The 16,066-nt window shown below is 50.5% G+C and overlaps 1 protein-coding gene across 1 annotated transcript; it reads right to left on the reverse strand.

Moving 5' to 3' along the window:
• Nucleotides 1-4,607: 4,607 nt before the first annotated feature.
• Nucleotides 4,608-15,679, reverse strand: SDCBP2 (syndecan binding protein 2). The gene is made up of 8 exons (XM_066625075.1): nucleotides 15,575-15,679; nucleotides 9,858-9,905; nucleotides 9,364-9,495; nucleotides 8,578-8,739; nucleotides 7,115-7,290; nucleotides 6,544-6,715; nucleotides 5,455-5,546; nucleotides 4,608-4,662 (listed from the first exon to the last, which is right to left on the reverse strand). The coding sequence occupies exons 1-8, from the start codon at nucleotides 15,677-15,679 to the stop codon at nucleotides 4,608-4,610; spliced, it is 942 nt and encodes a 313-aa protein (XP_066481172.1).
• Nucleotides 15,680-16,066: the final 387 nt, after the last annotated feature.

Raw genomic sequence — 16,066 nt, forward strand, 5'->3', positions numbered from 1 at the left:
CTTATGCTGAGAGAGCTGCTGGTCTCCATGCCGGTCTGTCCATGCCATGTCCACACTAGTCCCTGAGAAGTCGTGTGGCTCCCTCTGAGCACACTGCTCTGCAGAGACCATGGGCAGTGTGGTGTTCTGCCTGTGCACAGTCCGGTATCTGGCATCTCTTGTCTCTGCTGTAATATTTGTATACTGCCTTCCTTGGGCAGCAAAGAACAGCAGAAGCTCTCATCTGGAGGGTCTCTTTGGGGTTCAAGGGCTCCAATGAACATTCTTTAGCTAAGCTCGATTGGCCACCTGCAATGTTCCAGTTACCCACTGGGCAGACTGGCCCTTTTCAAACCACCACGAAGGAACTGACTAGGAGCAGGATTGGTCTGTTGCAGCCAAAACAACAAAAGGTCTTGTAACACCTTCTGCACCTGATGAGGGGGGCTCTAGTCCACAAACGCTTATGAGACATTGAAAGTATTGGTCTTTAACAGGCTGAAAGACCCTCAGCAAAAACAACAAATTGCCACTCACTTTGCTGCTGTTATGTGCTGACAATGAGAACAAAAGTCAGACTGGATGAAATGAATTATAGACAGTCAGTTGATACAAAAATCAGTGGTGATGATGCCCTTTAGGTAGTGTAGGAAGCCCCCCCCCCCCCAAGCAGGCAGTGTCATGCCTTAGATCTGCAAAACTGGCAAGTTGCCTCCCTGCCCTGGATGTCCTTTCCCTCAGTGTAGCAGAGCTGGTTGGCTGGCTTGGGCTAAAGAAATGGCAGTCTGCACTTTCTCATTCACTCAAATATTTCACTTCTTTGGAATATTGTTTTATTTGACATGTAAAACAAATTCCAGGACGGAGCTTTGGGGAGCCTTGTTATGAGCACCCAACAACCCACATCACACAGTTCTGCTTTCGCAATGTTGTTCTCCATCATGGAAGGCCAAGCCAGACCAAGTGGCCAGAGGAAGTCAGAGTGTCATCCAGATTTTCAACTGCTCAGCATGAACCCAGACCCCCCCCCTTTTGCTTATATGCCCAAAGCGTTGTAGAAGGGAGGAGGAGGCAGCAGCTCTGCGCCCAGGCCCACCCTAGAGAGTCGTGGAATGTATCGGATCACGAATGTTGTGTGTGGAATTCACTTTGGACGACCACGTAAATGTCACTCTTCTCCCCTCTGCCACATTCACAAGACTTTTTGGACTACTAACTCCAGCTCTTCTCTGCCAGCTGGGGAGTTGTTTTCCATGTCCACGTGGAAGGACCCCTGGTCAAGATGGAGAGAAGCCAGAGATATACCTCACCTCGAGCATCCTGCCACCCTCTCTCCCCCGGAACAGTCACCGAGAAGCCCTGAAGTCCCTTTTTGTCTAGCTTTGCACTATGGTCACTTTTGGTCGACTTGAGCCTGCTGCACAAAGGTTTTCCACCAAAGACCTCAGGTGGCCTGGCCCCGCAACTGGGTCTTGTCAGGGCTGTTCCAAAGCCTGCTCCTTTCTGAGCTGGAGAAGTAACTGCTGGGAAAACAGGAGACCGTCTTTTTCCTGTTGGCTGCTTCTTCCTTCACTTGCCTGGGCTTTGAAGAAGGAATATAAGGTTGGCCACTGGTGAAGACTTTGGTCTGGTGTGCGCTTCAACAAATGGAGGTTTGGGTGATGTCTTGGGTGGATGGGGGCAAGCCCCTGCCTATGGGACTGTCACTGCCAGTTCTATTAAGTGGCCTGGTACAGTTGAGGCTGGTTTGGTGTTTAAATGGCAGCTGTGGGAGGGAGGGAGGCAGGGAGGGAGGGAGGGAGTGGAAGAAATTGGCAAAACAGACTAAACTCCCTGTTCTTATTACACAGGGAGCAGGTTCACTCTCTGGTTCTTCCATTCCCAAAACCGCTCTCTCAGATGTCCTAGAAAAGACCTGTTTTCATGCAGTGTGTGCGCACAGGGAGGGTTATGTGTTGCAAGAACCTGGGGGAAGCCAGGGGAAGCCTACTCCCAGAGGGCTGACCCATACATTGCCAGACATGGAAGGCAGGCCTTGTACTCACAACAAGAACAGTGTCTTACAGGTGCAGTGCAGGACGTTTAGAGAATAGCACCTCTCTGTTCATACAGGGGGGTGTAACAAAGTCTATTTAGGGCACCATTGGTGATGGGGAATGAATGTAGCCCTGGTGACCTCCGCCCAAGAAAATCTGTATGACCCCATCCTGGCTTCTGTTGGTCAGAGAGTGGCAAGAAACTAGGAACTTGAGAAAATAAGGTCTTTGCAACCAAGGGACTGTATTCAATGGAAAAGTGGGCTGGAGTAACGGATCATGGCCTGCCAAGAACTGGTGGAGGTGAGAAGCTGACCTCCCTTGGATACTCTGACCAGTGGTCAAAGGAGGCACAATGGTGTGAATCTCCACACTTCCCAGTGGGGAGGGACGCATGAACTGCAATGTCTGAGCCTGTGCAGAGAAGGACTGCTTAGCCCTTTCCTGCCAGCTATCTATTCAGCATTGCCCTGATCCACAGGGGGGAAAAGACAACCTCCTCCTATCTATCCCCTTGAAGGGAGAAAAGCAGTGGGGGGGGGGGAAGTGTTTGAGCCAAAGACCAACAAGAAGTACTAGTTGGCTAAGGGCCCAATTCTATCCAACTCTTCAGCACCAGTGCAGCTTCAGTACAGCCCGATGTACGGGAAGACATGTTCCCATACCTTAAGGAGGCCTCTGTGACTGCCTCCCCACCACAGGATGCAGAGCATGCCCCACTGGCACGATTGCACGGGCACTGGAAAATTGGATAGAATTGGGCCCTAAGTACTAAGCAGCCCCTTCCTCTGCCGGCGGAGGAAGAGAGAGAGACAATTTGTTCCTACAGACAGTTGCCCTAAGAACAGTGATGCAGAACCTGGAAGAGTTTGTCAGCTATTTTCAACTCCTGTGCTCCAGACTTCCACGGCACACCTGCAAGCCTTTCGCAGCACACCAATGTGCCACAGCACACCAGCTGAAAATTGCTGTCTTAGATTGTGACCCCTTTTGGAGATGGAGCTGAATGAGAGTTGACTGACACTGCTGGAAGCCCCCAGGAGAGAGAGCAGATCAATGTGGTAAGCAAGCAAGCAAAGAACGGCTGGCTGAGCCAGACCTGGAGGCTTCAAAGCAGTTTTATTCTGTCAGACTTGCCTTAACTGGGACTCAGTTGCATGCAAGAAAGGGTTGGTGAGTGCGTAGCGCCCCCCCCCCGTGTTGTTCATGCTGATTTCACAGTTGATGTTGCACCCCTTGAGCTTTCACGACTAGGAGAGCCAGTTTGCACGACCTTCCTAGCTGCTCACAGTTGGCATCTCCTTGGTTGTCACTCCAGGCACAACGTATTGCTCCGGTGCATGGGCTGCCTGTGCCACGTGTCACAAACACAGGTCCCAAAGTTGCAAGCCATCACAAACCCTCTGAGGACAAGTTCAGCAATGGCATGCAAAAGCTGTGGCGATACCTGTGACAAACATGCTCATGTGATGCAGACATGACGAAAATTCATTGCACCTGGATTGGAAACCAGTTTCCAAGGAGAAGCCCCAACACAAAAGGGTTGCAGGCAGGGGGAAAATTGCATTTTTTCCACAATCACACTAGTGGGGATGGTTTTAGCTGTCAAGTATAGTATGGGGGGGGGGGGAGAGAAACAGACTGAATTGTGGTGGAAAAGTGGCAAATGTGGTTGGTACACTAGGATATGAGCCTCTTGTGCAACGTACTTGTGGATATGTTTATGTGTCCGTTAGACTATCCAAAGCTCTGCCAGGAAATAAATGTATGATTATATTTGAAAGAGAAAAAGATCTATATAATATATTTTTAAATACAGAACTTAAATGCTGTATACTCTTCTTGGGTTTTAATTTCCACTGTCCTGTAACTTCTGTCTGTTGGTGGCTGTAATAAACGTTGTTTGGGTCTCTGCAGGTGTCTGCTTTCCACGTGGACGTTGGCACAGTGTCCCAAACCACAGGTCCTGGGCTGTGGCCATTTTCCAGTTCCCAGCAGCTGGTTGAGGGGCTTCTTCTAAAGATTTGGCCTGATCCTGCAAGGCATTGCTTTTGTTTTCAAGCCAAGAGCGTATAGTCAGGGTCATTAGCACAGATCAGAAGACCAGGGGAGTCTGGTAAAAACAAAAAGGCTATAAAATTGAAGTCTGCCCATCCCTGTGCTGGACAGTAGCATGCAGCACTGGCTTAAGTGCTTGTGTAAATAAGGCCAAGAGGGCAGGTTACATTTCTCCAGATTACAGTGGTTTCTTCGGGCTACAGAACTAGCTACCACTCCCTTATGCAGTGAACCTCCTTCTGCAGAAGTTCAGTATGCACTGGTGTATTAACTTCCACCAGGAAGGTGCCACAGAGTTGGGTGCCCAGGTCCACAGAACCAACCCTATGTCAACCTTGCCCCCACTGCCACCCTCTGTGGGACTCTGAAAAGCCCACAGTCCTCAAGGAATCACTGAAAGCTTTTAGGAATTGGTCTTGGCCTCTAAGTGGCCTCAGAGGCGAGAGGCATAGATTCACATCTGGTGGGGTGTGTGGGGTCCTTTGTGCCAGGTGAGAGAGAGGAAGAGGAGGGGTAGGATTCTCTTCAGCAGCTTCAGGCATTAGGAATGGAGTGATCCATGGAAGATTTCACTTGCCCACTGGAGAGCCTTATGAGAGAGAGAGAGAGAGAGACAAAGTAAGAAATCTAGGTAGCTCTACAGGTAGAACTTCCTGTAAAATGGGTCAAAAAGATTCTCCAACTCAGCTTTGCAAAGAAGCCAAAAAAGGAAGACAATACTCCCTCTCAGACAATACTAGAACTCAGGGTTACCCAGTGAAACTGACTGGCAGGAGACTCGCGACAGGCAAAAGAGAGGGCTTCATCCCACCAAGAACAATGACTATGTTGGCCTAGGCAGCTGTCAAAATGGACCAGATAAATGCCTGCACCTCTCAATAACTGGTAGTCATGATTGTTATGGAGAACCCCCATTTTTTTAGGTTTTGTGCCCCTGAATAAATTGCCAAGGAACAAAGAAAGCCTAGAGGAGGCAGTAGTATAACTACAGTGGGGGTGGCTTGGTAAGTAAATCAGGTGCTGCGCCATATAAGTGGCCCCTCCCCTCACTGTCGGAGCCATTCCAGGCGGTGATGGCAACGTGCGGTGTGCATTGCCATCACAGCCCAGAATGGCGTTGATGGTGAGTGGGAGGGGCCACTCATATGGCATGTTGTAGCACCTGCATCACTTCCTGCACTGCCCTCTGTAGCTATGCTACTGGGGCGGGAACAAATCACAGACCTAACCTTCCTGCCTGCTTATGGGCTTAGAAGCATCTTACGCACCATTGCAGGGGGTGCTCTTGCCTCTCAGTTCACAGCCAAGGTGGGCTCTCAGAGGGGACCCTCCAAACTGACTCCCTTTACCCCCCCAGCTACGCCAACACTTGGGTGCTTACTTGCGGATCATGTGCTCGTAGATCACCGCAGGGATGATGGTGAGGGTGATGATGTTGTCTGCATTCATCAGAACATCTGTGATCTCCTTGTCCTTGAAGAGGGAGAGATTAAGAAAGGGGTGGTCACTCACTTCATCCTCAGAGTGATGGGCTGCACTCTGCTTTTGCCGAATGACACCAAGGAAGGTTTTTCCAAAGAGAGAGGAGCTGTTTATTTGGCAGCCAATTCTGTGCCACTGGCTCACTCCAGAGTCAGCTGCTTAGAAGCCAGAACATCCCTCAGTCATTTGGAGGGGGTGTTGCAAAGGATGGGTGGGTGGAGCAGGGAAAAGAGGGGGGAACACTGATTTCCCTGCACTCACTCTTGACATTCCTCTCTCGCATGCCTGTCTCTCCCTGACTTCCACTCTATCATCATCAGCCACCCTGAATTTTCCTGCTGTCTTGCTTCTTCCAAGTCTTGCTGTCCTTTGTGCCTGGAGCTCTTTCCCAGAAGACCTACATGAAGGCGCCTCTCTCTTTCATCCTTCAAAGCCCTCATCAGCAAAGACTTTGCCTTAAGCTCTGTGTCCTTATCTCCTAATAAAACTAAGTGTAAGTACGTAGATCTGTGTTTGCTCACAAGCAGCCCTTGTTGCTCTTACACCTGACCCTCCCGCTCCCCCTCACCTTAGTGGTCTCATTCACCTCCACAGGCCAAGTTTAAATTGTCAGCTGCTGAGGGCAAAGACCTGTTAGTTTACTTATGTTGCATGTAAAGCATCATGTGCACTGATGGTGCTCTAAAACAGCATTTTGCAAACAGTGGTACTTGTGGTGGTGTCTGGAGGGACCTGTGGGACCTCCCAGACCCCCGCCACCTGGCAGCAAGACCAGCAGTGCAATATGGCAAGCAGCAGTGGGAGGCTCAGCTCAGTGGGCAGAGTTTCCGTGTGCACTCTTCACATGATGGATCAAGCCCTCCCATCTGCCCTGAGCCTCTTACCAGTACTTGGCCCGTAATGATTTGTGCACAGCCCACAGTTAATTTGGGCCCACAGAGGGAAACCTTCCTCCCCACTTCCCCTCTCTGGGCTGAGTCTTCCTCACCTTCAGCCCAATGACATTCTGCCCGTTCACTTCACAGATATAGTGGTTGATGAGCAGCCCGTTCCGCGCCGCAGAGCTGCCCCTGACCAGGGAACTGATCTGCCCCTTCTTGATGATGAAGCCAACGTGGCCAGTGCTGTCCTTGTGCATAGTCACCGTGCGCTGGAAGGGCCTGCCAAACGAGGAGAGGAAGGGCTGTAATATTGAGGCAATAGGCATTCGGGGCGGGGGCTTTCCCACAGTGCACCTATTCTCCATGAACAGCCATACTACATTGCATGCTAATTAGGAATCCCGTCAAGCCACGTGATTTTCTGCTTTGTGGTCTCAGCTATCCCCCAAATGACATCTCTAGATCCCCCCCCCCCAAGCATCAAGCCATTTAGCATGATTTAGGAGAGGATAAAGACTACAGTTTTCTTGTGATCCCCAAGCCACGTCCTTGAACCTCACAGAAGATGGGGAGGGGGGTGAAGAGTGCTGGGTGGGGACAGCCTAGCAGCACCAGCAAGCACAGCAGCCACTGGGGACGGCCAAGTGAGACAGGCCTGCTCCACCGCCCACTCCTCACCTGTCTCGCACAACCATGACGATCTTCTCTGGGGAAGCCTTCTTCAGGGCACGCTTGGCCTTCTCTGTGTTCCATCCTGCACAGTCCTTCCCGTCAATCTGTAAGATCTGATCCCCAAAGCGCAGCCCCACCAGAGCTGCGGGAGAGTTGGCCTTGACCAGCTGCACAAACAGCCCCTGCAGGGGAGGAGGTTGGCTTTGAAAACCCGAATGGCCAGAAGGAGCCACGGGGCTCGACCCACCCCAGAGAGCCTGGGCACAGCTGCCATGATGCTCAGCTCAGGTACTTGTCGACTGAGCAACTGGGTGGCTTCAGAGGAAGGCCACCTTCATGCCACGTCGCCCAGAAAAGAACACGATGGACAGCCAGAGGGCTGCGAGCAGGACCCACAGCAGAGCCTGACTTACACGTTCCCAGGAACCTCCTCTGCCTAGCTTCCATGCCACAGATATGCATGCAACACTGAGGGCGCAATCCTAACCCCTGACATAAGCACTGACATAAGGGCAATGAAGCTCCAAGCTAAGGGAATAAACATTCCCTTACTTTGAGGAGGCCTCCGTGAGTGGCACCCAACTGCAAGATGCAGCACACTTGTCCCATTGGCTGGAAAGCACTGACATAAGGGGCTAGGATTGCGCCCTGAGTCAGTTTTAATGTGGCAACAAGTGCCAAGCAGTGGCATAGCTAGAGAGGGTACAAAGTGCTAAGTTTTGCAGGGAGCCTCACCATGGCGTGCAAGTGGCCCCCTCCTCTCCCCTCAGAGCCATTCTGGATGGTGGGAGCAAAATGGCGGCAAATGCCTTGACTGCCCATGTGCGCCACTGTGCATACACCTCCGTTTTGCTCCCACTGCCTGGAAGGGCTCCAAAGGGAAGGGGGAAGGGCCACTTGCATGCCAAGGTGAGGCACACTGCAAAACGTAGCCCCCTCTACCGACACCACTGGTACCAAGGAAGGATTTCACTTTCTCAGAACAGCACTGTCACTTTTACTGATGCTGTTTTAACTGATACCGTGTTCTTTCTCTGTTTTGATACTTAACTATTGTTTTACTATTGTCTGCTGCTCCTTTATTGGTTGTTTTATGGATCATTTTATTGTTCTATTGTGTAGATTGTAGATTGTACATTAGTCACCTGGAGCTACTGCCCCACAACCCTAACCCTAACAGAACAGTAAAATGATCCATAAAACAACCAATAAATTTTTATAATAATTTTTATAAAATTATATATAACATATATAAAATTTCCTCCAGGATAAATCACATTGACATTTTGAGACAAATATTTGAATGTTTTGGCTTAAACCCCAATATTTTATTTTGATGCTCCTATATTTGAAGCTTTAAATCAGCCATGCTGCAATGTCAGGGAGCAGAAATTAAGTCTTCCCCTTCAATTAACCCTGCTGGCTGAATTTGGGAAATCCCAGTAAGGCAGCCAACCGGCAATGCCCACCTTATCAATGTTCCTTAGTTTGAGTCCGGTCTTCCCCCGTTCATCCTTGCAGAGATGGACCTCACGCAAGCCTGGCTTGATCTCTGCCCGATGCATTCCCAAATTACCTCCTGTCACCGGGGCAACCATCCCGCCTGGTGCAGAGGGAGCCAAGACCATCGCCTGCCAAAGGACACAAATTGCCAGATTAAGTTTCTTCCCAGTCCTCATTAGCTGGTGAGGACCAGAGAGGAGGAGTAGAGATGCTCCAGCTGCTTTAGGTTTGACTTAAAAAAAGAGAAAGAAATAATTCAATCATTACAGTAAATGCCTCACTGCCAGCCCCTGACTACAAGCAACAGTTCCCTCCTTCCTTTACTTACCAGTCTAGACCAGTGTTTCTCAACCAGTGGTACTCGTACTGGTACCACTGGTGGTAATTGACGTGGTGCCTGGTGGTACACGTGGGACCCCTACACCCCCACCACCTGGCAGTGAGACCAGCAACACAACATGAAAGGCAGTGGTAGTAGGCTCAGCTCCACGGGCAGAGCTCCAGCATGTGCTTTTTGCATGCTAAAAAAAGCCCTCTCATCTGCCCTGAGCCTCATACAGGTGTTTGTTGCATTGCATCTGGCTTTCCAGTCTGTAAGTAACTGGTGATGACATCATTGCCAAATATTTTCAGTGGTACTTCCAATAGGTGAACTGTGCAAAGTGGGTGACCCAAAGAAGGGTCACATTTTGATAGCTACCGGCCTTATCTCATTCTCTGTATACATGATTCTGCAAACTCCAAATACCTACATTGCCACTCGCTGGAACAAGTCCAAGATTCTTCTGGACCTCCTCACTGGAAAGGGAGAGTCCCATGTAATCATTGAGTTCACTGAGATTTGGGTATAATACTGGAGGGTCTGAAAAGGAGGAGAGAGAAGAGTTCATTCAGAGTGTAGGAAAAGCCTCTGTGTGTGCATGTGTAATATTATACAGTGTATATATTGTCCACACAGACAGTAGCGTAGCTGGGGGCAGCAGGGTAAATATGACAGCCTCAGCAATGCACCATGTAAGTGACCCCTCCCCCTAACCATCAGAGCCATTGGGGCAGCAACACACAGGCGCATGGGTGCATTGCCGTTGGTGTCCCAATGGCTCCAACAGCGAGGGGAAGGCACCACTTACATGGCGCATTTCGACAACTGTAATACTGAGTGCACCACACCCTCTGGCCACACTACCGCACACAGAACATATTGTGCAGCCTGGGACTTAGATACTCTCTCTCAGCAGCACAACATGTTCTGTCTGGATTCTGGTATCTCTGGTTTTTGTGAAATCACAAGACTCTCATGGTTGTGAATGGCCGACATCATTTCCTGACTGCAGCTTCAAGAGATGACTTGCATGTGTAAATGGTCCACTTCAAGTTACAGGTTGTGCCTCATTATTCACTGGGGTTCTGTTCTGGAACCCTGAGTGGATTTTTAAAAACCAATGGAAAGCAAATCAGTGGAAAAATAGCTTTAAAGACCCACTTCCGGGTTCTTTGCTCCTCTATTGTTGCCCAAGAATGCATTGATATAGACACTATACCGCATTCAGCCTCTAGATTGGGGGGGGGGGGGAAATAATGGAATCAAGTGGAATGAAATTATAATTATTTAACAGCGCAAAGGTAGGAAATGGGATTTTGGTGCTTTTTTCCCTTGTTATAAGGCACCTGAAGGTAGACCTTGGCATCAGTGGTGAGTCCAATCAGTGGATGCTAAATCAGTGGATAACAAGTAATAATCTGTAATAATCTGTACCACCTGTAAGCATCAAGGAGAGCAGTTTCATTTTCACTTGGAAGTCAAGGTACATTTTCTCAGGAAGGACAGTTCACACATTGGCTGAAAGTCATCAAGTGTTGAGCAAGCCAGTGGTGAAAGAGCAGTGGTGTGGGGGGGGGGCGCAACAGACACAGGGTACAATCCTAACCAGGTCTACTCAGAAGTAAGTCCATTTTGTTCACTGGCGCTTACTCTCAGGAAAGTGTGGTTAGGATTGCAGCCTAAATCTCTGGGGGCACTCTACAGTCTAGCTAGCAGACTGGGTGTGGCATGAGCGCACTCAGAGACAAGAGCCCAAGGACAGACCTCTGCTATCGCCGTGCATTTGACCAAGGAGGCTCCAGCCAAGAGTCATGCAAGCGCAAGGCCTGGGTACCACAGAACTTGCTCTTTTGGGACTGCATTACCAGTTGTTTTGGGAGGCTCACTCTTTTTTTCAGGGGGGGCTTCAGGAACTGGAGTGGGAGTTGACGCTACAGTAGGGAGCGGAACTGAAGTCCTTGGGGCTGCGACATCCTGGGCCTACGATGACAAAAAAGAACAAGAGAGTAAGTGCAGAAAGATCTCCGGCTTGAGTCAGGGACTGTTTGAATTCCCTGGGGACTGGGAATACAATCTGGGAGCATTCAGTCTGCAACCTGTGTTTTTAGAGCCGCATGCGGCTCTTTCAGTGGTCTGCTGCGGCTCCCAAGTGGGGGCTGGAAGTGGGGCGCCTTCCCTGCGGCCGCCGCCCAGCCAGCCCAGCCCCGAGGACGCCTCTCTCCGGCGCGATGTGCTGCAGGCGCTGGCTGCTGGTGAGTGCAGGGTGGGGCGCCGCCCTCGTCCACAGTAGCTCCTTCGGCAGGCAGGGGCAGCGGCGCTCTCCCGCACCTGCTCTCCATGCCCCACTGTGAGCAGGCGCTGCGGGACAGGGCCACTGGTGGCGGGCGTGGGGGGCACTTTGCAGGGACCCCTGTGGCCGGGCAGGGAGAGCTGGCAGCGCTGGTGCGGCAGCGCATGGGCTCAGCGGGGAAGGGCATCAAAAGAAGGGGCAGCGGCACTCTCCCGCACCTGTTCTCCACGCCCCACTGCGAGCAGGCACCCGCAGGCGCCCCACTGCGAGCAGGCGTGGGGGGGCAGCCGGGCACCTCTTCCCTGCACCCTTCCTTCCTTCTCCCTGCAGTGGCAGGGGGCTGAACCGCGGGACAGGGCCGCTGGTGGCAGGCGCGGGGGGCGCTTTGCAGGGACCCCTGTGGCGGGGTAGGGAGCGCTGGTGGCGCATGGGCTCAGCGTAGAAGGGCGGGTGAAAGTGGGTGAAAGTGGCAAAGGGGGTGACAGAGCGCCTCTCTGTCACCCCCTTTGCTAAACTAATTACTATGTAAAAATACAAAGGCATTTCCGAGGCAGATAAGCTGCACTCTGAAGCCTCCTTCGACCACCCAGGCTGGGCTCTTCTCACCCTGGCACCGTTTCCCCCCCCCACACACACACACACAGAGCAGGCAGGGGGATCCTTCAGCTCCATCCCTCTGAGTCTGGCAGGCTTCGTTATGCCCTTTGCCTTAATGTTGCCCCCCCCCCAACTGCAGAAGAGATGGGGTGACCGACCCTGGAGCTCCCTGGAGTGTGCCTGCAGGGAGTGCACACTTTCCTGGGAGTAAACCCCATTGAACTGAATGGGACTTACTTCTGAATAGGCAAGCTTAGGATTGGGAGCCGACTCCAGAATCAGCTCCTCTGGCCTTTGTGCGATTTCTCTCCTGGTCAGTGCGCCTGAGCATAGAAGTCTGAAACCGACAGGGCAGACTTCCCAAAAGAAGTCTGAGGGTGGAGGATGCGATCCTAATACTACACACACTGACTAAGGAGGAAGCCCCATGGAAATCAGAGAGGCACTTACTTCTGAGTAAGCCTGCATAAGTCTTCCCATTGCTTCGATTCAGTGCAAAGCAGCATGTTTTTTTTCCCCTCCCCTGACTCCACTTTGGAGTCAAATGAAATCTCATTGATTTTAACACAATATAGTTTTTTTATACATAGCATAAAGATTAAAAAAAAAACTATATATGTAGTGTTATCTTCATTTTAGATGTCAAGAGGCTTTTGTGGCTCCCGAGGTTTTCTTTTCTCCAGAAAACGGGTCCAAATGGCTCTTTGAATGTTTAAGGTTGCTGACCCCTGGTCTAGAACATGGGTCTCCGAACCATGGCCTGGGGGCCAAATCCAACCCATGGGAGGATTTGATGCAGCCCACAGCATGTAGTGGGGAAGCTTGGCTGTTCTGGCCCACAGCAACCTGCTATAGGGACAGGAATGCAGAGCCTTGAGCAGAGAGACGATTCTGACGAAGAGGCTTCCCTGAAGATTGCCCCAGAAGGCCAAGAGTGTCCCCAAAATTATAACGCACCCTTTGGAAACCTGAGAGAAGGAGTTCCAGATACTTTCAACACCCTGGTCAGTCCGCTGGCCAAATGGTCCTGTTTATCCAACACATTCTGAAATCTTGTTTTCTTCTTACAAATTAACTTATTACTCAGATTTCTCCCAAGTTTACTTATTACTGAATTGTTCCCAACTCTTTATCTCTCCAGCACATTTTCTCCCCAATCACTCCAAATAATTTCCCCGTCAAATTTTCCCCAAAAGTATTCTCTCTAAATTAATTTTCCTATTCAAAATCCGCTTCCCCTTCCATCTCTAATGTATTTATTTATTATTTAAAATTATTAATTTTCCGGCCCTCAGCACCGTGTCAGATTTATGGAGCAGCCCTCATGCTGAAAAGTTTGGAGAAAGATGGCGCCTGAGGGGGGACATAAATGAGACACATGAAATTACGCATGGGTTGGGTAGAGGGAAGTTCTTCTCCCGCTCACGCAACACCACAACCAGGGGACATCCACTAATAGTGACTGGTGGGAGGGAGAGTCACAACACATAAAAGGAAATATTTCTTCACCCAGTGGGTAATTAATCTGCGGAACTCCTTGCTATAGGATGTGGTGATGTCACCTAGCCTAGATGCCTTTCAAAGGGGATTGGATAGATTTCTGAAGGAAAAGTCCATCACAGGCTGCAAGCCATGATGGGTGTCATCATCCAGGCTTTAGAGGTCACTGTGTGGTATGGGAAGCTGGACTAGATGGGCCCTTGGCCTGATCCAGCAGGAATCTTCTCCTGAGCCAGGACTTAGGTGGTGCAGGGAATCTTGATTAAGCAGCTAGTTCTGACCACATGCACCTTGTCTTTTCTGCGCTTCCGACTCACACAACTTCTGACTCATATAGCATTTGCCCAGCCAGGGCTGTCAGCCAAGGCTCTGGGTACAGAAGGAAAAGCTTCCAGGCAGGCTTGTGCATTGGGGCGCTGCATTTTTGAAATCAAGCACTTCCACAGGATGATGGCAAGGACCAGTATGGGCTTTAGGTTGAAGCAGCCCAATTCTGCTGCCCCTGTTCTATGCTTTCTGCTTGTGACGGACTGACTGGCTAACCCCCCCCCCCACACACACACACCCCTCTCATTGCCACGGACTTGCCTACCTCCTTGAGAAGTGGTTGAGGAAAGGTGGGTGCAGCAGTCTGGCTGGAAGCCCACCCCTGCTCCCTTAACCTCCAGTGCCACCATCTTGTTGGAAATAAACAGGAGAAGTGGAGCACCTGTCGTGCTGTTTATTTCACAGAGGGCAGCGTCGAGGAAGGAGGCAGCTCTGGAATTCCAGGTTAGGGAGAGAAGACAGAGGGCCCAGGTGGATGGCCACACCATGCACCACCTCTCCTTGCCCACCCCAGCTGTTCAGCAGGAGAGGAGGAGAAGGTATTCTGTGCCAGAAGTTCCTGTTCTTTCTCCAGCAGCAGACCTGAGGAGAGGGAAGCGGGGGACAAAATTCCTAGGGGCTAGGCATCCAGACGGCCCAGGCCATGACGAAACAGTCTATGCAGTACCAAAACAATGTGGGTGCCTCCATCTCATCCTATCCAGGGCTGTGTCTCCACTACAGCTTTAATCCGCTTTCAGTGCACTTCTATTCCCCCAATGCTTTCTGGAGAGTATAGTTTGTTAAGGGTCGCTCTAACAGGTCTCGGATTCCTTAACAAACCACAGTCCATCCATAATGCATTGTGGGAATAGAAGTGTACTGAAAGGGGAGTAAAGCTGTAGTGGAGACACCACCCAGATCTTCTCCATAAGTAATCACCAACATGCATTAGTACAGTTCAAAAAGGGGAAAGTGTACCATACACCCGGTAGTCCAGAACTACCAGGCCCAAGCAGCAGGTCTCACAGTTCAGGTCACAGAATTCCCAGGCAACAGTCAGTACCACCCCTTCTTCTAGTTGAGGGTGTGTCTAGAACACATGGCCTTGGATCAAGTCTACCATGTTTGGGCATGGTTTGAAGGTGAAATTAGCAACATGGAATACCAATATAGGTCTGGAGCACAGAAGAGAAAAGAAAAAAGAGAGAGATAAAAGTAAAAGTCCAAAAAGACCAGGCAAGTTTATTTCACCTGGGCAGTGGCATAGCTAGAGGGGGTGCAAAGCACTAAGTTTTGCAGGGAACCTCACCGTGGTGTGCAAGCTGCCCCTACCCTTTGGAATGATTCTAGGCGGTGGGTATAAAACAGAGGCAAATGCCTCCATTTTGCACCCACCATCCACAATGGCTCCAAAGGGGAGGAGACGTGGAGGAGAAGGCAGGAGGAGGAAGCTGGCTTTTTTAACCCCCTCCCCCCTGGCCATGTCTGAGGCTGCTTGGGCTCCTCTTTGCACTCCTGAGCAAGGCCCTCAGGGCACAGTCCTAACCAGGTCTACTCAGAACTAAGTCCTCTTTTATTCAATGGGGCTTACTCTCAGGAAAGTGTGGTTAGGATTGCAGCCTCAGTCTCCATCCTTGACACCTCTCCCTCACTGTCAGTGACGTCCTAACCAAGTAGCCAGCACCAATGGTCCCAGCTGCCCAGATTGTACACTAAGGTAAAACTGTCTTGTTTTTAAAATGTAGTAGCATCTGGTTTGTAGGAAAATTTAGGAAGGGGGGCAATCAGGCACCTTGCCCCTGCCCCAATGAAGAAGTCCTGTCCAGCAGTCTTCCCACTTGCTCTCACTGACGTTTGCTGCTCTCCCCAACGTATTGGTCTAACAAGGTGATTCATTCTGCCTCCTTGCTAGGCTGGACCTTGCATGGTCTTATCAGCATGTCACTGGAGGCCTGGGTGTTTCCTTGCCTTTCTCCAGCCGAAGGGATGCTCTCACCTTCAGGATCTGGTCCACCTTCATGTCCTCGAGGGAGGGGTACAACGTAGACATGGTCACTTCTTCCACAAGAGCCACCTGGAAAATGGCAGACGGAGGTGTCACCAAGCGGATGTAGCACTGGGAACATACAATCAGGGATACACAATTCATTGCCATCACTGCCCCACATGGCTCCAACAGTGAGTGGGAAGAGCCACTAACACAGCACGCTGCAGTGCCTTCTGTACTTACCACACCACCCCCTCTGGCTATGCCACTGCAGTGAGGCGCTTGCAGAGGAAATATAAAGCTACTCCCTCTGAGATCCACCTTGGGAATTGATTTCCTTTCTCATTATTTTTTTTTAAAAGCTCTCAAAGTAATTTATGTAGCAAAATACATGGGAAGTATGTCCTAAGTAGGCTCACTTAAAAAGAAAGTCACAAGAGACCCCAGCAA

Source organism: Tiliqua scincoides, chromosome 4 (genome assembly GCF_035046505.1).
Source record: "Tiliqua scincoides isolate rTilSci1 chromosome 4, rTilSci1.hap2, whole genome shotgun sequence".
Lineage (NCBI taxonomy): Eukaryota > Metazoa > Chordata > Lepidosauria > Squamata > Scincidae > Tiliqua > Tiliqua scincoides.